The sequence below is a fragment of the Gekko japonicus genome, unplaced genomic scaffold, assembly GCF_001447785.1.
Source record: "Gekko japonicus isolate JY-2015 unplaced genomic scaffold, Gekko_japonicus_V1.1 scaffold11, whole genome shotgun sequence".
NCBI classification, from domain to species: domain Eukaryota; kingdom Metazoa; phylum Chordata; class Lepidosauria; order Squamata; family Gekkonidae; genus Gekko; species Gekko japonicus.
The window spans coordinates 3,204,720-3,227,685 of NW_015166418.1; the positions used below are offsets into that span (position 1 = coordinate 3,204,720).

The following is a 22,966-nucleotide window of genomic DNA, read 5'->3' on the forward strand; positions in this document are numbered from 1 at the left end:
CCTGAGCCCACGTCGCGGAGAGGGCGGGCTATAAATTGAATTTATAAATAAAATAAATAATGAGCTATTATGCTAATAGCCTATTAGATATGCTAATGAGCTCCTGCAGCTCTTTTTCTACGAAATGACCCCTGGATGTACCTATGTGGAACCTGACACACTCAAATTGTGAAACTGGTATATATGTTTTGTAGAAAAAAACAGGTCTGCTTACAAACCTTATCAGAGCCTATGTGTATAAATAAATGACATCTTACCAAAAAACTCCCCCCAAAACACCCTGAACCCTCCTTGTACTGACAAACCTTATGAGAATTTGTGTGTATGTAAACAAATAAAAAGGAGCTGCGGTGGCTCAAGTGGTTAAGACGCTGAACTGCAGGCTGTGGAAGGTCAGTAGTTCAGCAGTTCAATACCCGAGTGTGCCGCATGACGGAGTGAGCTCCCGTCTCCAGTTCCAGCTCCTGCCAACCTAGCAGTTCGAAAGCAAGAAATTGCAAGTAGATAAATAGGTACCACTTCAGTGGGAAGGTAACAGCGTTCCGTGCGCCTTGGTGTTTAGTCATGCCGGTCACATGACCACAGAAATGTCTTTGGACAGCGCTGGTTCTTCGGCTTTGAAACGGAGATGAGCACCGCAACCCTAGAGTTGGATTCAACTGGCTTTCGAGCAAGGGAACCTTTACCTTTTAAACAAATAAAATGTATTACATCTGAAAAGAATTCAACCTTCCTTCTTGCCTTGAACACAGAAAGAAAGCTACCAAAGGCTTACCACTGGGGTCTCAACAGGTACTGCTGGTTGTACTTGAAGGTTTACTGCAACTGTCTGGGGAGGAGGAAGACTCTGAAATGGCAGCTGGACCAAAGCTTCAGCGGCAGGTAGCTCCTCCTCAGAAACCAATGTATTCTGTACCAAAACCTGACCCTGGGACAAAATTTCAGGTTGTAAAGACTGAACAGGTGGGAGAGGGAGTGGTTGACTATGGGCTGGAGATGTTGACAGCCGTGGAGAAGTTGCAACTGGGATTGGTGTGGGCTGCAACACTGGATACTGTTGGTGAGGCATTGGAGATGTTATCTGGTGGCCTGTAGACACCACTCCAGGCTGATCTGCTGGTCCAAGGTGTACTACCGGAGAAGAAGGGAGCCGTGGTGGAAGATTTACTGGCTGCGATACTGGTTCTGTTGAACTGTCACTGGTCTGTGCTGGGTTCTGCTCGGACTGAAGTGCTGATGATGCTAGAGGATGCGATTGTGACTGAATAAGAGCTTGCGGGTGGATGATTATTGTGGGTGACTGGCTGGGTGAAGGAGGCGATGGAGGAGATACCACCACTGATTGCTGTGAGGACTGAGACGGCGGTGGAGATAGTGTAGGAGGAGAGTGATGGATCTGAACAGACGTGCAGTGCTGTGATGGGGCACTGCTGGGAGGTGGAGGAAGAGCATGGCCTTGGAGTGGTACACAGTGCTGCGATGGAGATGGTTCCTGACTGGGAGGAAGCTGGAGTGCGATTGGCTGAACTTGCTGCTGTTGGAAGATCAGCTGATGGTGGGAAATTTTTGAAGGTGGGGAATGAACAGAAGACTGCTGATGCTTTAACAGAGAATGTGGTGGAACTGGAGAATATGAAGCTGCACAGAGAGAAGAAAAAAGATAAATTAGCATTCATTTCCTTAAGGGCATTACAATCCCACAGACACTATGCAAGCTTTCAGATGAACAGAAAGAACTATGGCTGCCCAGTTTTTGACAAAATCAGACATCATCTTTACAAGTAACCTCTGGTACACATTCCAGCCTATCTTCAGAGGCATAAGCATGTGAAACTCAAGTTTGAAAAAATGAAAAAATGAAACCTGAGATGGACAACAAACCAAATTCTACACCCCATACCAAATTCCAGGCTTGTATGGAATCACAGATCACACCAACCCTGGATATCTCCCTTATCTAGGTTCTCCTCGTATTAACTTAAAATGTCTTGTTGAACTACTGTATGATACATCTGTAAGTTACTTCAGACAGAAAGCAGACAAGGAGTTTGAAGGGGAAAAAATAATATTTCTTTCCCCATTTGGGAAACGCTCATTTTGACAAAGTTTGGGAACCCTTGCTTTAGGACAAAACTTGCATTTAAATGGAATATTTTATCCCTGGAAGTCAAGAATAGCAAATATTGAAGTAATATCTGGAAGCCTCTATAGTGGGGTCTTCCATATTGGAAATTATTGTCAGCAAGCACATATATTCCTGGCTGCCTTTGCAAACCACCTCTTCTCCAACCCAAGGATCAAATTTCTTACAACCCACAATTCTGCTCTTTTAGTGCCTTTGCATGCTCTCTCCTGGTGTGCTAGATATAGTTACAAGGCAACATCAGGGGAAGGCCTTGGCCTCTATGCCCTGTTGTTGGCCGTCCAGAGGAACTGGTTGGCAATTGTGTGAGATAGGATATTGGACTAGACGGACAATTGGTCTGATCCAGCAGGGCTCTTCTTATGTTCTTATGAAAGATTTCATGTCCTGAGTTTTGAAGTTGAGAGGTAAATCAATATGTCTAATTATCAACATGGCCAAATATGTGGATACTTATATACTTAAATTTGGAGATTGGGGCCATGAACAGACAAGACAGATTGTTCTACAAATCTTAAAAATGCTTCGTTTGCAGAAAAATCTGAAATCTTAAAAAGAAAACCACGGGGGAAGGGGGGGACGGATAACCTCCCCAAAATAACAGAAGCAGCACCTGTAGCTTTAAGAAACATATGCCCTCAGTAGCTGTTGCTAGGATGCCACAACAGTATTTACCGCCTTCAAGCCTTGGTTTCTGTCAGTAAAGGCATAGGTAAGAGGGCTGTTTTTAGGGCTATTTTGGACTTTTGAGGAGGACTCACTGGGGCCAGACCCATCAGCAACCACTGGGCAACTTGCTGCCATGTGATTTGCATCACTCATGCAGGACTGGATGCTTGCTACTGTTAAACAGCATCCTCCACATGAAAGCCAGTGTGGTATATTGGTTAGAGTTTCAGAGTAGGATCTGGGAGACAGAGGTTCAAATCAGCAATCTGCCATGGAAGCTCACTTGGTGACCTTGGGCAAGTTATACATTCTCAGCCTAGCCTAACTCACAGGGTTGTTGTAAGGATAAAATGGAGGAGAGGAGAATGATGCAAGCTGCTTTGGGTTCCAATTGTGGAGAAAGGTTTTTATTTATTTATTTTATTCAACTTATACCCCGCCCTCCCTCTACCGAGGCAGCTCAGGGCGGCTTACATATATGTAAGGTGGGGTATAAATAAAGTAAATAAAGTGTAGATGAAAACAAGGGGGCAAATTAAAGGTAGGTTGGTGGGTGGGAAGGAGAGAAGTAGGCATGGGGAGGTGAGGATATGGGAGTTGCAAAGAGGCAATAGTGTGGGGAGTGGAATAAAGGGGAAAGTATGGTGATCCCAACTCATTGTGGGTTCTCCACTATGCAACTGGGCCTGGCCCATAGTTTTCTTGGGTAGATGCTACTGGGGAAGGAAAAGGTGAAGACAGGGTGTCATATACAGGTAGTCTGGCTAGTTTGTAGGAAGGAGAGAAGGAAGTAGGAAAAGTGGAGAGGCTATGGGGGCTTTCAGGAAAAGGAAAGAGGAAATAGTGGGGAAGAGCAAATGAGATGCCCCCTTGTACAGCAAAGTACCCTGTTTCCCCAATAGTGTTAATGTGGGCATTAGTGGACCTATTCCAGTGGCAGGTGTCTGTAATCAATCCATCTTGTCCACAGGCTCTTATCTCCTTTGAGGCCGGTGCCAAGAAGGTGGCAATTAGTTCTTCCTGAAAGCTTGTGATCTATGAGGGGAGAGGGGGGAGCACGAGCGATGATGCAATCTTCCAGAGAATTCCTGTGAATGTGAGCCCTGATTGGATCTGGGATGTCATCTGATGCCAGAGGGCCAAATATTATAATTGAGCTAGAGGTTAATGGGAGGGGGCTGCTGACTTGTTGATTTTGTTGGACGGAGGCATGGACTATGCTGGATCATAGAGGAATGCTCAAGCCTCTGGCTTTGGACTCTAAAGTTCTGTGCCTGTGCCATCTGTCAAGTATCAATGTGTTACACAGAGGAGTCGGCTTTTTTTTGTTTTCTGCCATTTAATCAAGTAGACTGTGTTGCCTAATGGTACTTCTTCTTTGGTTATTAAATAAATCTCTTCCTATATTTTAAAGAAAAGGTCTGGTTTCTTGTGTGCCCATAGCTTCAGGGACCCTCAGGTCTGAACACAGCTGGCCTGTTAGAGGAGCTGTGGCTCAGGGAGACCCAGGTATGGGTCTTCACACCCCTGCAAGTCTTCGCGGGACCTCTACTTGTGAATCCTGTTTCATACACCTGGTTCAGATATGCTAGACAAACTAGAAGTGTACCAAATTGCAGCAGCTGTGCAAACACAGTTTTGATATCCCCATCCCTGATAGCCAAGCACCTTTATGCATTGTACATAAACAAGAATATAGGCAAGACAATGACTCAAACACATCAAACACGTTTTCAGTTAACAGCCTTTTAAAACCTACCTGGTGCTATGAGCTGATGAATACTTGATGTTCGTGTAACTGTTGGACTTCGAGGCTCTGCAGTCGGGCTGTCTCCTTTTCTTTTACTTTCTAGAGGATCCGACTGGCTGGCTTTGGTACTGGTTATAGGTTTATTAGGACACACAGCTAATGCCTGGGTTTGACTGCTGCCTTTTGGGGAGCCGTTCTGTGAACTAGACAAAACACCCAACTTCTGGCTGCGGAGTGTCAAATTCTGGACCTAAGAATGACAACAGAAAAAAAATGTTTAAAGATCTAAAATAAAATCTAATGTCCACAACAACTCGTTTAATATGATAAGCAGTGAGGTGCTGCAGTAAAATAGCAAGACCTAGGTTACAGTTGACACCCAACCACAAAGCCTACTCCATAAGCCTGAGCTAATTGTGCTCCTTCAGCCTCAGCTACCCCATAAGGCTGTTCTGAGCATGACATGGAGAAGGGAACTGTCAACTGCATATGCTGTTCTGAGGTTTTAGACACGTAGGATAAAAAAATGTAATAAAGGAATACCATAGCCTTATACCAAAACCAGAATAGCTCACACATCATAAGATAATTGTTAAACCCAAGATTTTATTTCCGTCAAAGACTCAGCTTTGCTATATATGACAGTTAACAGCAGGGCTAGAGAAGTGGCATACAAATTTTCTAAATAAATCAATATGTTGCCAAGTACCGTACAAAGTAGAGATGTAGAGACCTTACAATACATGGACAAGACCAAGGAAACAAGTTTTCTCAGGGTCCACTTGAGTCCATCTGTGTCATGGCCAATGATACAGGTTTGTTCCCACTTTGTCCAATGGGGACATGCTTTGAACTCCTGGCTACCTGTGACCTGAGATTTCTCACCTTCAAGCCTTCCTGGTTGCAATGTACTCAATAGGAGTGTACATTTGGCATAAACCGAGCCGAAAAAATACCCCATGTTGCAAATTTGATGCCTCTAGCTCAAAAAGCAGCCCCCCCCCCCGCGCCCGGATCGATTCTCCATTATAGCCTATAGGGACTACTGACTATAATGGTCGCTATAGGGTATAATGGAGCCAAAAAAATTCAGCAAGCCCAAATATTTTCCAAATCTGGATATCGTACTGGATTTGGAAATATTGGGAAATACCAATATTTTTTGGGTTCAATATACCAGAACCTGAAAAACACATTTTTTTGCATACCCCTAGTGCTCAACAAAGAGATCCAGTGAATTCTACTCTCTGCATGTATTCCCTCATTTGCGACTCCACAGGGGTCAAGAAGTCCTGTGCCCCAGATACTCTTTCTACCAAATGTTGTTTCTGAGTTCTGTCTGAATCAGGATCTGGTCTTCCTCACTTACTTTCCTAAGCTAATCTCTAATGTAGGGAGAGCCTTGCATTCTCTGGATGACGACACTGTTTGGACAGAATTGACCCTTGGGCCTCTTCTTGTGCTACTCAGGCCCAAAGAAAAGACAAAACGTCTCTTCCCAGAAACCCAACCCCTCAGTCACTGGTTCACAACTACTATTGAATTCTATAATAAGTTCCCCATGAGCTTCTTCCTGGGGCAATCAGAGGTCATGCCTAGTGAACATTTCCCATATCATCAGCCAAGGGATCCTTCTCCCTCAACTCTGCAGAGAACCCATTGGGCCAAGCCTTTAACATTCATGAGGCACTGTGCCTTAGGATCAAAACCAAAGCAGATGTATCCAATGCTATCTTCTCATAACTGCACTGAACTTGTCTCCAGGTAGGTTACCATACTAATCTTACCTTGTGAGATGTACAGAGACCATGAAGAAGAAAAAGAGGCTGTTTGTAACTGCTTTTCTTTGAGTGGTCTTTGTGCATTCATGTGCACCTTCCTTTCCTGCAACAGGTGCTTTTAAGTTGCTATGGAGCTATGTTTTTGGGAACTGAGCAAGAAGACAGAACTCCTCCCCCCTTGAACATGCACAGCTGAGACTGTGCCACTAAGAAGAATGTTGTGTGTGCCTAAAAGCTAGCTGCAGAGGTTCCCAAATCAAAGCTTTGCTCAGGTGCAAAGGCCATAAGTGTGATATACAATCGAAGATTACAAAGGAGCCAAAGAATTTGGGGGCCCTCTGCTGGCAAAAGAACAGGAATTAAGAAATCAAGTAAAAAAAGTAAGGAAGAAGCATAGAGTACAAAACATTTGTTTGGCTCCAGCCAAAATGAAGCATGACAAATATCTTTTAGAAATGTCAGAGTTGTAGAAATAAAAAAGGAAGGATGCTAAAAGATTTCATAGCAGATGCAAAAGAAAAAGAACACAGTTTAATCCGAAGTAGAGTCACCCTTCAAAGTCTACTTAAATCAAGGGGCTTAGAAAGATGCAACTCTGTTTAGGATTGCACATAGTCTTGGACAGGGGTCAATTCGTAGAAAAAGAGGTGCAGGAGCTCATTAGCATAACTCATTTGCATATGCCACACACCCCGACATCACCGGAAGTGAGTCAGAAGGCAACATCCACCGCTCAGGCTCCACTGGACTATTTTGGATTGCTAGCTATTGGGGAGGGGGGAACGTGCAGATCTGTCCTCGCAGAGGAGGGAGAGCTTGTACCTGAATAAAACTTGGTCTTAAAGGTGCCACTGGACTGTTTTGGACCGGGGAGCCAGGGGGAGCTCTGCAACTTACCTGACTGCTTCTTTCTCTGACTGAGGGCTGCTGGGAGCAGGGGGTGGGGCTTGTTGCATGTGCCCACCCCCCTGGGCTCTTTACTGCCGGAGCTCTGCTCCTGTGCGCTCCTGCAGGAAATGACCCCTGGTCTTGGAGAATAGCATAGCTGAGTTTCTTGGACACTTTGGCTCAAGGAAGTTTTGTATATGCTCTTTGGCCTTTCTCTCTCTCTGTCTCTGTTATTCCCAACCACAGAGAAAGGTGCATACTCTTAACAGGGTATCATGTCTACCTGATCAACATGATTCAGCATAACTTACTCAGAAAAGTCAGTCAGAGGGCACTGAAAATTGATGGATAGATTGATATGAAGTCGCCCAAAAGCAATTAAAAAACTGAACACATCAAGCTACTCTGAGTGGGGGAAAGCCAATGAAATCTTAATCTCCAAACCTCGAAGATAATATCGAAGTCATAGCAAGGTCCTATTTATTTTATTTATACCGTGCCTTCTCCCCAGTGTGGACCCAAAGTGGCTTTACATCAGTCTCTCCTCCTCCATTTTATCCTCACAATAACCCTGTGAGATAGGTTAGGCTGAGACTGTATGGCTGGCACAAGATCATCCAGCGAGCTTCCAAGAAATAGGAATTCGAACTCAGATCCTAGTCCGACACTCTAACCACTACACCGGCTCTGTTAGTACAGTTGTCATCAGCATGCTGACAACATTCAGCTATATATTACTTTGAATAAACCACCACTCTGTCCCAGTGTCTCATTTTGGTGGTCAAGTAGCAGGGGGGAGAACAAACTGAAACCAAATCCAAATAAAATGAAGGTGATGCTGGCTGGAAGACCCACTGATCAAAATGGACTGTTCTACCACTCCATGGTGCAGTCTTTTGCTGACGGACTCTGTTAAGGGTCTGGTCTCCTGTTGGAAAGTTAGGAAGCAGGTTCCCTATTTGCAGAGGTCTGAAGGCCTCTTGTTCGGGGCTAGGTTACTGTAACCTATACTACATGGGGCTGCCCTTGAAGACAATCTGGAAACTACAGCTGGTGTAAAATGCAATAGCCCATTTATTATTGAGGCCTCTCAACTGGCTGCAATTAGTTTCCAGTGCTGTGCTTACCTATAAAGCATTTCATTACCTGAGGCCCACGTATCTGAAGGACTGACTCTCCTGGCACCTTCTCGTGTGGCAGCTTTAGTCTTCTCAGCAAGGTCTCTTGTCAGCACCTCCTTTATCTAAGGCACATTCTGCGATTGTTTAGGCTTCAGCTTTTCCAGGGGCTGCCTCATGTCCGTAGGACAGCCACCTGGAGGAGGTCACGGGGGCTCTTGCCCTCCTGGCTTTCAAGTGAGACTATAAGATTTAATCCGGAGAGCTTTCGGAGGCAGCTCGAACCTGAGCAAGAAGAGGCATATTCTCCTTTGGGGCAGAAGGTGTTTCTAGGTGGCTTCTCAATATTGTTTTAATCTCCATTTTTGGCAGATTGTTTTTATATTGTCATTACCTGTCTTTGGTCCTGATGTGCTCAGGAGAAAGGTGGGTATATAAACAAATAAATGAGATTATCTATCCTCTCCAGTACCACCAAACAGAACAGCACACTAAAAGAAGCCTAAAGGGCATATAACCTAGGTCACGGAAGACTCTAAGATCTCACTTCCTTCCCCGCAGCTCACTGTATTCTCTAAGGCAACTCAATAGGGCAAGCCAAGATGACTCAGGATACACAGAGAGTAGCTGCTCCACAACCATGGAATTCCAGTGCACTGGGAAGCAAGCAAAATCCAAAGACAAAATGGTCCTGCCTAGGCTTCTTCTCCATGTATGTATGTATGCGTTAAGTCATTATAAGGTTAGGGTAGGGCTTTGTTTGTACTGAGATACACTGGGGTTGATCCATCGAGCTTTTCACTCAATCCCACCCGATTCCTTTCTTTACTTCAGCACCTGCTCAACCTGGCTTTGGTCCATGCAGGTTCCATGATCCCCAGCACTGCCTTTTTTGCTTAAAGGAAACCCCTCCTTCCTTTTTCTCTTGCTGAAACGTTGATTGGGTCCAGCTCACTATGTTTTTAGCTGTTTTAATTTAGCTTCTAAGTAATTTCTTATTTATTTAAATCCAGGGAGCACAGCAGGCGGCAACATGAAGTGGCAGGGAAGTTTCATCCAATTAATGCTGGCGGATTTGTGGTGCACAGGATCATTTCCGGTATATTTTATTTTTAATAACTAATAATAAAAACAGAAAGAAAAATGAAACTACAGGTAAAGGGGATACAAAGACAATATGGAATGGGAAACATGTTGATAGTAACAGAAAAGAAGCACCAGTTAGAAACGGCAAATTCAGTATTTGGGGGGGGGGGCATCATGTTAAGATTTTTTTTTTGGAGGCCTGAGATCAAAGAACCTACACAAAATGATTTTTAAATCTTTCCTTGCTAAACACTCGAAATCTGTGGAATACTGAGTTTTATGCAATTGCAATAAAACATATTCATTTGTAGGAAAATGAAGCTTAGCATGGATAAACGCTTCCTTGATGATGTTCTGAAATTAATGAATATTTAGGAACCAAAGTTATGAACTTCCATGTCTTTCAGCTTTTAATCTTTCTTGGTATACTTTTTATATGGGATTAAGCGATGGAAAATACAAAGTGAAGTTTTGTTAACCATGGTTAAGCATCACTGGCTGGTGGATGATACTGATGCTTTATGATGTCACTGCTGTCATGGAAACCATATGTGCACACAAATGAAAATGCCACCTGCTAGTACAAGAGCATGGAAAGCTGAGAGAGGAGGCAACATCTTGAGTGGGGCAGGGTCAGCAAAAACTGAAACAAGAACGCTCCACGACCCGGGGTACAATTCTGGTTTCGGACACCTGGTATGGATCAGGAGACTGACTGGCTAAAAAGTCAAGCCGGTCTTTGCAAAGTAGATCTCTATAGCGCAGAAAGTCAGAAGGATCAGGATCGTAAAGTGATCTGCTTTGTTGATGTCTCCAGCCTTGACGTGAAAAACAAAAACCAGAAAAGCAAGAGAGCTATTGCTGCCCCTTCCCCCGAACTTGACCTGCGTAATCTTGAAGAGAAGGAAGTCATTGTAATAAAGGATAACGAGGGAAACCACTCCAATACTGAAGGAGCAGTTTGCCTTTTCAAGCAAGGCTCCTCTGACGAAGTCAACGTTGTGAGCTGGCTCAGCAACGACCTTCAGAAATACGCAGCTGGATTCCAGCATGCACTAACCCCCTCAAGGCATCATAAATCTTCTTACAATTCATCTGCAGTTGACAGGATGTCCCAGGGCAGCGACACATCATTTAGGGGCTCTGGGAGCCAAAGAGGAGACGACCTTTCCTATTACGTTAACAAGCTGTGTTCCTTAGTTGTTCAAATGGCACATAAAGAAATGAAGGATAAATTCGAAGGCAGTGGTAGGTGCATTCGCCAGTCAATTAATCCCCGTGGATCTCCAAGCAAGGTTTCATCCAGTGATGAATATGGTAAGCTATCCCCAAAGACCTCTCATGACGATCCCCGGAAGGCTTCACTCTTTTATGGAGAGATGTCTAATCAGTCTAACCAGAATGCCTACAGACAGGGACAAGACAGACAGATGTGTCAAAGGAAACCGTCGGGAGTGTCGGATGATGGTTCTGTAAGCAAAGGGCTGATGGTGTATGCAAACCAGGTTGCTTCAGATATGATGTTCTCATTCATGAAGACCATGAAAGTCCAGAAAGGTAAGCATCCTCCACCAGCTTGTGTAGTCTTAAAGAAGGTACTCCTCAAACACACCAGAGATGTCATATCTGACTTAATTGACTCCACCATGAAAAATCTACACAACGTCACAGGAGTACTCATGACAGACTCGGACTTTGTTAATACAGTGAAGAAGAACCTTTTCAATGTGGGAACCCAGAAGTCAACTGAGATTTTGGAAGCAATGGTGAAACGCTTATTTAAAGCACTGGCAGGGGATGATAAGCACAAATCTCAAAGCCTCGCATTTGCAGCACTGAAGGCAGGCGCTCACTCAGACTCCAGATCTCAGGGACTCCAATTTGCATCGCTTAAAGGTGAAATGCATGGCCCAGGGAGGGACAGAGGCAATGGACAGATGAGATCTCTTCCAAGTGGAAGCAAAGGCTCAGACAAGCACTGCTCAATGGATGTGTACGCTAAGGACCTTATTGTAACAGCATTAATGTTAATTCAGCAACACCTCCTGGAAAAAAACAAGGACCAAGGTATCCGTGAGACCAACACCACATCATTTGGCTATGTTCATGACAAGTCTGGTGGTTCCAAATACTCTCAAAGACAAGGCGGCGGGAGGCAAGATGCTCACCTTGAATCACAAAAAGGTGATATATCGAGTATTCTCTTGTCAATCATCCAGAAAGTACTGAGAGAAGCTGGTTTCAGTTCGGATGAAGGGTCCCCCGACAGGGGCTATAAGCAGCCTCCCTTTAGTGAGAGCAGACAATACAGGGCTTCATCCAAATCAAATGGGAGCCCCGAGATGTACGACAACATGGAACAAATAAACAAACAGTTTATTGATCAGCTGGTGGAATCTGTGATGAAGCTGTGCTTGTTGATGGCTAACGGCAGCGATTTCGACGGAAGACTTGGAGGAAGACAGCTAGGTTCAACAAACTCTGAAGTGATTGTGAACAACCAGAATTCCAACAACAGTTCTCAGAACAAAGAGCTGCAAGCTGTGCTCCAGTGGCTGGTTGCTTCACAGTTCAATGTGCCTAATTTGACATTCATGAATGAGCAAGATGGTGACTTGACCAGGCTTCCTCAGCTGGCTGACAAAGCAGCCAAAAAAGGCTACAGCGTAGGAGATATAGTTCAGGAGGTGATGCGGTACTACGAGAAACAACAGATGGATGCCATGTCAGGGCAAATGCCTCGGTGTGGACTGGTCGATTGGCTCCTTGCTAACCTGTAAGAACCAACTCTTCCCTCTCATGTAACCAACTCTCCCCTCTCATGTTACTTGGTGCCCAGCTGAAGCGCCCAAACCATTCCTTCCTGGCGCAGAAGATCACCACCACTACAGCCCCATTGCAAGCAACAATGCATTGACTTGAACTGTCTGATTAAAATGGGTAGCTGGGCAAGCTCATCAATAAAAAAAGAATAAAAAAAAAAGTGAGGGGTAGACAGACTGTTTTATTGATCACTTCAACAAAGCTTTATAAACAGGTTCCATCTAGCTATATAATTATATATACTTGCCTAAGCAATCCAAAAATACTGCACTAAGAAAATCTGAACTGCAAGGTTTCGGTGCCACCCAGGATTTCTGGCATCCCCATAGGCTGATAAGGAAACTGGGGGAAGGGGGGAGTCAGAGAAAGACGGGGAAGGGAAAGCTGTGGGTGATTCCACCAAGTATGTTTTCACAGCAGTTCTTATTTTCAGCCACAACTGTCATGAAAGTAGTAGTTGCTACAACTTTCCAGCTGGCTCCAAATGAGATAGTGTTAATTTTGGAAAGAAGCGTTCTGTGGTCACTGTGAGAATCTTCTAGATCCAGAAAATAAATGAGAGGGTAACGCATTAGACTTCTCTGTTCTTAAAAGATCCTCTTGTCTTTCTCAGGGCAGGAAGAGAATTCAGCTAATAAGCTGTTGGGCAGACTGCTCACTGTGAGAGTTAAGGGAGACTCTCTCCACTTCTCTGGTTTTCCTGACACTGACGCAACCCGGTTGCTTACACTAAGGAAATGTATAAACTCGGTATTGCTAAGGTGGGATTACACCATATTTCCTTTGTTCTACTGGTGAATCTTGTTCATTTTTCCTGGGCCTTATAGAATAATGTATCTAAAATATGAAGGGTCCCCCCCCCCCAAAGAGGCATACTGCTTGATGCCAAGAGGCAGGAGATTGGGGAAAATGAATGGGAGGCCCACAGTTTGAGCTCATGGAATACAGTTTGCTTCCATGAAACATCTAGATAGACCTATATTCTAGCTGCATTTGGTGCACCTTAGTTTCTCTTGCTCTCCCTGGCATATTAAACGTGCCTTCATAATGACAGCCGTTTAATGCTAAACTGCAGGCAATAAAGGGCATTAAACAGAGATTATGGGAGCATCAGCCATTTTGAGCCTGTTGTGCACTGTCTTAGACCTGCATCTTGTTCATTCTTGCATAATGAAAAACAATTCATTAGCTGTGCTAGTTGGAAGCTTCAATAGTTATCGTCTGTGAACTAAACTGAACCCAACGTGTTAGTACACCACAGCACACTGTGGAAATTAAAAGCTCACTGGCACTTGTTTACAACGAGGAAGCTTGGAGACAGGAAGATGGAGACTACCGCAATAAACTTCTGCAGGTATTTTCAAGATACAGCTTGCCAATGAGTTTGCATTTAAATCTTTACATATTTTTCAGGTATAAAACATATTGCCATATATCCACGTCTCATCCTTTAGGATGAGCAGTAAATACAGCTTGCAAATACTTCCTATTTTCTACCCTCCATGGTGCCATCTCCTGAGGCTATCGCCTTATATTTTGTTTCAAAAAGCACAGTTTTTCATAGGTAATTTATTTTCTGGTTCTGAAATCTGTACACAAGACACACCCAGTATCAGTGATTAACAGGCTTGGGGGTGTGACAGTAAAGACCCACTGAGGGGCCCCACAGGCAACTAGCATCACCATTTTGGCTCTCTCTTTGCCCAGTACTTCTGACCATACTAGCCCCCAGCCAAGGAAGAACACACCTTAGCAATTCTTTACTCACTTGTGCAACCTCCTCCTCTCTTTAGAGCATCTCACATCTCACACTAACATACACCAAGCAAATTAAGAAGACAAATTGCTGAAATCATACAAGAGCTTCAAAAAACTGGAGTCAGCCTTGGTACAAGAGCATACACAAGCAAAGTGAGTATCTTTTAATGCAAAACTTTGCCTCCTTCCACAGGGCAACAGTCTAAAAAAACTTATCACACCAGGTTTGGGAAAGATCTGAGCAAAATGGGGAAGTCTGGATAGTGGACAATTAGGAGATGACATTGTGTGAAGGCTAAAAAAACTCATTTAAGTCTACACTGGAGAAAACCTTAGTGTGGAAGCTACTTTTATTTAATGTGAAGGTCAGTATGATGCTCTAACAAATCTAATGGAAGCAAACAGGAGAAAAAGGCAAGAATATTCAGCAAGTGCAAGAAAGCTGGTACTCAATTGAGTATCTGGTACTCTAATGCGAGACAGACCATGAGCACAGGAGTATCTTGTACAAAGGTGCTGTTATTTTAGGAGACTGTTAGCAAATTTCAACACTACTCACTACCAGTATTCCTCTTTCTTAGCCAACCTGTTGCTTAGGCTCAGATTAAAAGTAACAATGGTCCCGGTCACACGGGCCGGAAAATGCAGGGGGGAAGCGTGGCTGTTTGCCCCGGAGCAAAGTAACGCGCAGCAGCCTGATTACATGTCCCGTGGCAGTCCCATGAGTATGACGTTAAGTGCCGATCACATGGCTATCCTGCAGCGCGGCAAAGAAGCGGCGCGGCGCAATCACGCTGGCAATTGCTAGGCGCCGTTTCCGTGGCAAACAAGAATTTTTTTCCCTCAGTGGAGGGGGGTAAGCAGTGGGGTACCACAGGGATCAGTACTTGGTCCACTGCTTTTTAACTTGTTCATTAATGATTTGGAGTTGGGAGTAAGCAGTGAAGTGGCTAAATTTGCAGATGATACGAAGTTGTTCAGGGTGGTGAAAACCAGTGAGGATTGTGAGGCACTCCAAAGGGATCTGTCAAAGATGGGCAAGTGAGCGTCAACATGGCAAATGGGGTTCAATGTGGCCAAGTGCAAGGTGATGCACATTGGAGCCAAAAATCCTAAATATAAATACACGTTGATGGGGTCTGAACTGGCAGAGACTGATCAAGAGAAAGATCTTGGAGTTGTAGTAGGTAACTCACTGAAAATGTCGAGACAGTGTGTGACTGCAATAAAGAAGGCCAATGCTATGCTGGGGATTATTAGGAAGGGTATTGAAAACAGATCAGCCAATATCATAATGCCCCTATATAAATCAATGGTGCGACCTCATTTGGAATACTGTGTGCAATTCTGGTCACCACACCTTAAAAAGGATATTATAGCTTTGGAAAAAGTGAAGAAAAGGGCAACTCAAAGGATAAAAGGGTTGGAACACTTTCCCTATGAGGAAAGGTTAAGGCGCTTAGGGCTCTTTAGCTTGGAGAAACGACGACTGAGGGGTGACATGATTGAGGTTTATAAGATTATGCATGGGAAAGAGCAGGTAGAGAAAGAGGTACTTTTCTCCCTTTCTCACAGTACAAGAACTCGTGGGCACTCCATGAAATTGCTGAGCAGTCGGGTTAGAACGGATAAAAGGAAGTACTTCTTCACCCAAAGAGTGATTAACACTTGGAATTCACTGCCACAGGAAGTGGTGGTGGCTACAAGCATGGACGGCTTCAAAAGGGAATTAGATAAGCATATGGAGCAGAGGTCCATCAGTGGCTATTAGCCACAAGGTATAGATAGGGACTCTGGGGCAAGTGATGCTCTGTCTTCTTGGTGCTTGGGGGGGGTCAACAGTGGGAGGGCTTCTAATGTCCTGGCCCCACTGGTGGACCTCCTGATGGCACTGGTATTTCTGGCCACAGAGTGTTGGACTGGATGGGCCTTTGGCCTGATCCAACATTGGCATCTCTTATGTTCTTATGTTCAGTGTGCGCATGTGCCAGTGGGCGTTTGTGCGCATCCTGTGGAGACTTAAAAAAAAAAATTCGGTTTGCGACAGGACATGGGCGGGCGCCGGATGCCATGGGATTCCAGGGGAAACGCGATCAGATGCTGCCCTTGCCCCGCGTTTTCTGGAAACTAGCACATCGGATGTACTAGTTTTTTCCTCCGTATCTTTGGCAAGAAGCCACAGGTTAGTCATGGGTGCACTACGCTTCCCAGATGTTGCGGTGTGATCGCACCCGGAAAAACTGCCTATCATCCGTATCTTTAGTGCGGCAAATGCTCCGTGTGAACGGGGCCAATAATGTAAAACCATTTAACAATATAAACATTATGAACATACAAACAGAACACAGACATATAGAACGTCCTCACACCTATCTCTACTCAATGAAAGCTTGGTGTAGTGGTTAGGAGAGTGGTCTCTAATATGGGAGAACTGGGTTTCGATTCCCCAATGCTCCACATGCAGCTATTGGTGTGACCTTGGGTGAGTTACAAGTTGCTTCAGAGCTGTTCTCTCATGAGCAGTTCTTGAAAGAGCTCTCTCAACCCCACCTACCTCACAGGGTGTCTGTTGTGGGGAGGGGAAGGGGAAGGAGATTGTAAGCCGCTCTGAGACTCCTTGCAGTAGTGAAGGGCGGGATATAAATCCTATCTCTTCTGGTAAAATTCATGCTGTTTTTGGGAAATGCACCATATTGGATTCCGGAAGACTGTCAAACAGAAGAGCATCTGGAGCAAGAATGCCCTTTTACATCCTGACTTATTTTTCTTTCTTAACATATGTACTAATAAATGAGCGGGAAGGAAGGCAGAATGACCTCATTAGATCTTGGAAGCTAAGTCAGGATAGTACATGGATGGGAGACCCACCAAGGAAGACTCTGCAGAAGAAGGCAATGGGAAACCACCTCTCTTTTTCACTTGTCTTGAAAGCCCCTTGCTGGGGTCGCTGTGAACTGGCTGCAACTTGACAACACTTTACACACACATCATCTGTAAATCTCTGAACCCATGGCACAACACAGAAAAGGCAGTTTCTAAGGCTGACCTTCTCAAACAGTAGGGTGTGCCTCAGGGAGGGGCAGACAAGAAGCTTGAGGAAGCACATTATTTTCTCCTACATCAATTGAGATCTGGATATGGTGGCACAGTTGTCAAAGAAACAAGGTGGCCCTGGAGTGAGTGCATGCCCAATCCAACTTCCTGAATTCTGCAACAGACTATATGAATGCAACTCTGTGTAATGAACTCCATGTGCTCACTCACCGAGCAGACAGTTGATAATGGACTGGGAGACTCAGAAGGTAAAGCAAGCCTGACCTTGTACATCCATTGCAGGGCACCACTTCTCAGAGTGTCTCCAACATGCCATGAAACATCTTTCTCTCTGCCTCTTTTATATCTGTACTGAACCCAACACTTGCTATTTTGCGTCCACTGGGATGGCCCTAGCATTACTGTTAAACAATATACCTGTGAGACTTTGCATGTCCTTGGTGTTTCATTTCCATTGGGCTGCTCCCTATGTAAAGTACCTATGCAGGCTTAGTTAGCATGCCAGAGTCTACAGCCCAGGCAGGTGGCACATGGATGTACTAGCCAAGCATGCATAGCTGCTTTGCATGAGTACCAGCCCTATTTAAATAAGAAAATCCAAACAACAAGCGAAGAAGACTAGTGTCACAGGAGTCCCAAATATACAAGTTCCACTAGTAGAAAACACCATCAAAGATTGCCAAAACAATATATTAAACAATTATAAAGTTGGTGGTGTCACAACAACAACATTAATGCATACTGTAACTATAATAAGGCATAAGATACATAAAGTCCATGTACTCAGTGTAACTTGATAACTTGATAGGAGTCCACATAGTCATAACATATTCCAAACAGCCTTTGCAAAGAGGCCCATTTTAGATATTTGGAAGATGCGTTTCCTTCGACTTCTCCAGTTTGCCGGCTGTGTAAGTGGAACCTGATTTCAGCAATTTCAACAGACCACAAGGTTCATAGTGTAAGAAGCTCTGGATTGGGAAACCTATGATTCCGTTCTTACACTTAGCTATGGTAAATAAATATAACTTCAGGTTAAAGCTTGGGTAACTCTAAATGCTAGATGCTAGAGACATACAGACAATGGGGGAGAATTATTACTTTCTTCCCCAGCTTCAAGGAAGCATCAAGCTCATTAAGGTTGGAAACAGCATGATCCTTGGCTTGATGGAACAAAACTTCTTTTGTTCTTATAGGAGGAAGTTTCAGTAAACTTTGTAGAACTTGACTCTGTAAACAAGCAAGAGGATTAAGCAGAAAAAATGGTCTTAAAAAGCCATGAAATGATGGAAGTCACTTGGGATCCCTCCATTAGGGAGAAGGAGAATGAACGAAGTTAATAAAAAACCAAAACAAATGTTGCCATATACATTCTCTTCTCTACCGGTGTGTATAACTTGAGTACACAAACATTTGTTCATGCTAGGGATGGCCACAAATCGGCTGACAAACTGAAGTTTGTCACAAATCTTGGCCCGTTTGGGAGTTTGCTCAGCGGTTTGGATTAAATGGAAATCAAGGTTGCCTTTGCCCTCTCTTCCCCACAACTGAGAATGCAAGGAGTGAAAGGCGAGGAAGCCCAACCAAACACTCACTCTCTGTTCTGACCTTTTCCCAATGCCAGTCACTCACTGTCAACAGAAACAGGCAGCTCTTTTGGCGAGCAATATTTGTCTGGTCCACTTGTGTTTCTTCAATAATACCCCCGCCAAGAGTGAGTGAGTGAGCAACAGCAGCTCCCTCCTTGCCAGAACACCTATAGAAGAAGAATGTGAAGCACATGCTTTGGAAAGGACTCTTCAAGCTGCTCCAGACTGTACGTGCTGCCAGCACTGAGAGAGAGAGAGGGAGAAGAGAGGCTCAATCTCCTATTTTCCTGGCCTCAGCTTCTAAGAGGCAGTCATTGATATTCTAAGGACGGGGTGAATTTACACACTAATTTATCTCTGGCCATTGAAGCCAAAATATTACTGGAATATTGCCATTAGGTCAGTGGACAAGACTGAATGAGCATCTTTCATTCAAGTTGACAGCTGGTATAGCTCTCTCTCTCACCTCTTTCTCACCTGGTGACAACTTTTTAAACTCCCAAATAAGGGGAGCTCCTTTTCAACCACTGAGCTCCAGTACTTGAAATGCCCCAGGCAGAGAAATTTGGCCTACTTAAACAGAGAGCAATTTTTCCCCTAGAAAATATTTGAGGCTTGCTTCTTCTCTTTTTTTTTGTTGTCAGCCAATTAGTGTTACCCATCCTTAGTCCTGAAGCAGTATGCCCCTCAATAGGCTCTTAGCATGGACTCAACCCCAATGGGACCATTGGTCTACTATCAGTTAAGGTCCTAGATCTTCGCTTAGGTAACTGTCAGTTTCTGGCCTAGGCTGTCTGGCTCCCTTCTCTACCTACAATCCATAAAAATGCATCAGAATGCTTCATATTTTCAAAGCATTTCAGGATGTTTGAAGCACCTCATGTAGTTCTCTCGATAAACCCATTTAATGCTAGTTACCCCTCATTTTGCAGACAGAGGGGGTTGAGAGATAATGGCTTGCCTAAGGTCTCCTTGGTGAATTTCTGCAAGATTTTAAACAAGAAACTGCCAAATTCACACTTCAAGCAACTACAGTATGATCACCTGCCGGCCCTGCTGCCCATTTCCCCCCTTCATCCTGCTTCAGGCTCCCTCAAACAGAACCTGAAGTTTTGACTGACCAGTCTGGAGCAGTGTTCCCTCTAAGCAGAGTTAGTGTGAACTAGTTCACAGGTTTTTTGGCCTCCAGCTCACACATTTTTGTCTTAGCTCAGGAAAGGTGGCTCCGGAGCGAATTAATTTATGCAGTACCCAAATTGCTCACTAACAACTTTAATGCCATAGATTAGAGGGAACATTGATCTGGAGTGCCCTTTCTTAGAAATCTGCTTCCAGTGCTTATCCTAGTCTTCTTCAGCACTCACTGCTGATGTTATCCTTCAGCCTGCTAAGACTTGCATACCAAAGCAACCTGGAGTGATTGAACTACCTACAGCTCAGTGGCTGACACTCTGATGTGGTACAAGCGTCTCAACAATTCACATAACTGGCCAAATTGCTTTAAAATCTCAGAAGAAAGCTGACAGATAAGGGGGGATCAAATGGTTTGGAAATACATATTCTCTGCATATCAACAGTGTCATAGGACAACACCTAAACTCTCTTCCTAGCAAATACTGAAATCTTTCTAAAGTTTTAGGTCAAATCAATAGCAAACCCATTTATTTAGTCTACTCTGCCCTGTACTGTAACTCTTAATACAGAGGCAGCTCTACGGACTCCTTCAGCAATGGCTGCCGCCTCTTCTTCATGCACCAGGGGACATTACCATGGTTTCTGGAAAAAGCAGTGCAAAATGTTCCAACGGCAGCAAGCTGTTCACATTGAATGATGAGACTGCATAAAACTCTACTGTGGGCGAGCTGTAGTAGGTAGTTGTTAAAAAATATAGCTGAAGCTGTATCCATGGCAACTGTTCTCCATGCAGCCTTAATTTGCAGTTCCAAAGATCCCTGCTGCAGGGCAAGGTGCTTTTTAGGTTTATTATTGGCAGCTTGTATACCTTATTTCCATACTAAACTGGCATACATGAAGTTAACACTAACTGAGCAGCAGTCCCAGTTGTTTTACTTCCCCGAAATGGTCTGGACTCCTGCTTAATTAAAGTTCAAGCAAAATTAAGACTCGGTCTAGACAAAAATGATGGCATATTAACAAAAAGATCTCCTTTTCTTTTTAAAAATTGCAAATAGGTTCAGGTGAACAGGATACATTCAGATCAGGACCCTGGCACAGGAGGCTTAATCTCTGCTCTTTGTGCTCTTTTTATACTACCAGTTTCCTCGGTGGGCTTATCTGCCCATGCCCAGAGGAAAAAGGTAGCAGCCTCCATTCTTCATTCCTATGAGCAGGCTTCAATGTTCTAAAGATAGAAGGGATATCTGTATGCTTTCAGAAATTCTACACCACCCTGAGAGTGTCCTCCAGCCCCAGAACAAACTCTTGGGGGGGACTTCACTCTCACTCACAGCACCAACGTGCCCCAAAGAAGCTGGGACACAATAAATTCCGGTCCTCCTACACAATGGGGTTTGGCAGCCAATGCAACATTTTCATGCAGTATATGGCTAGGGAATTAAGTAGGAAAAGACCAGAGCGTGGGCAAAGACAACATTCTTGGTATTAACACCATAATCTGTGCAAAAGAGCATAACTCCTGCAAACAGAAAACTAGCAGGCCAGGAAGAAGGGTTCACAGCCCAGCCTTTGTGCACTCATACTATTTTTCTACATAAAGTCCCCCTTTAGTAGGGAGAGCTCAAAGCAGCAACCTCACCCCTACACCCTGAACACGTATACCACCAGCGTAAAGTGACACAGTCCAGGAAATGCTTTATCACTTAATCCTGCCAACTGTATAAATTAGTCCTATGACTCTGCAGCCAATTATGTAAAGAAGATTAATCTCAGGCCAATTTGCATGCTTCGCACTGTCAGACACTGGCTACTGAATCGCTGAAAGCTGAATCTGCCGCTAACTGATTAACATATTATTTTTCTTCATATCCATATTTCTGTTCACCCTACATTGCTCAACATATTTTTGGAAGATTCGCTTCGTGAGCAGTGTTCCCTCTAAGCTGAGTTAGTGTGAGCTAGCTCACAGTTTTTTAGCCTCCGGCTCACACATTTTTTGTCTTAGCTCAGGAAGGACGGCTCCAGAGCAAGCTAATTTATGCAGTAGCCAAATCGCTTGCTCACAACTTTAATGCCAGAAGCCCACAAAGAAGGATTTTTGCTCACAAGTCTCCACAGCTTAGAGGGAGCATTGTTTGTGAGCACATAAAGAAACAACTAGAAGCCTGCTCTACCGAAGTTTTAACATTCTGAATCTCCCAGATCCAACCACATTATGCCCTGGCCTGGATGATCCAGACTAGCGCAATCTCGTCAGATCTCGAAAGCTAAGCAGGGGCGGCCCTGGTGAGTACATGGATGGCAGTCAAAGGCTGCTCTGCAGAGGCAGGCGATGGCACCTCTGTTGGTCTCTTGCCTTGCAAACCCTACGGGGTTGCCATGAGTTGGCTGCAACTTGACAACACTTTACATACACATAACCGTATTATAGCCAGATCTCAGAAAACACACCCAAAGGCTACAAATATACCCTGGCAATGAAGTTTTATATATGAACACTCATGTGTTTTCTATTAGCATGGTCAATACCAGGCAGAAGCTGATCTGCTGTTCTAATTCTAGTGATTAGGTATTTTATTTTATGGCCTTAGTTTCCTGGGTTCCATTTTGTTGGTTTAAACATTTGTGACTGTTGGGATGATTGAATCTTAATTGAAAAGCCGTTTTGAGGGTCCTTGTGAAAAAAAGCAGGGTACAAATACTGACAAGGAAAAAAGGAGAGAAACCCGAACAAATAAAGGTGCTCTGGTGTCTCAAGACTGTTGGTCTTCGAGATATATCCCTGAATGACTGTCAGCTACACAGCCTCTTTCCTCAATATTTTTTTCAATAGAAACAAGAGGGTTGGGCTGTACATTCTTGTACAGCTTCCATATTCCTCAGATTAACCAGTTTAGCTGGTGAAAAAACTGTTGGAAGATAACTTTTCATTTAAATTATGGAACTGCAATTTCTTCAGCTCTTTAATAGAGAAGCCCCTCTTCTCACTCACTATCCATAAAGACACATAGCTCTCGAGAAAAGATAATACGTCTGGTATATAGAGCAATATTTGTTGCATGGGCCTTGGAGAACACTAAGTTGGCTAACATTTTCTACTGGAGACGTCTGCTGGAGAATACGCACAACCTTTTGGGAGCATCACAGGATCCCTCTTTAGGCAAAATGAG

The 22,966-nt window shown here is 44.1% G+C and overlaps 2 protein-coding genes across 2 annotated transcripts in view; one reads left to right on the forward strand and one right to left on the reverse strand.

Annotated features, from left to right (window-relative positions):
* Positions 1-22,966, reverse strand: part of PHC3 (polyhomeotic homolog 3 (Drosophila)) — a 58,982-nt gene that overhangs the window by 15,737 nt on the left and 20,279 nt on the right. The window contains exons 7-8 of the mRNA XM_015411588.1: positions 4,572-4,812; positions 776-1,638 (exon numbers count right to left, since the gene is read on the reverse strand). Of these exons, the coding sequence (XP_015267074.1) occupies positions 776-1,638; positions 4,572-4,812 (1,104 nt within the window). The remainder of the gene's footprint in view (positions 1-775; positions 1,639-4,571; positions 4,813-22,966) is intronic.
* Positions 10,134-12,215, forward strand: AKAP4 (A-kinase anchoring protein 4). Its single transcript, XM_015411587.1, has one exon. The coding sequence runs from the start codon at positions 10,134-10,136 to the stop codon at positions 12,213-12,215; it is 2,082 nt and encodes a 693-aa protein (XP_015267073.1).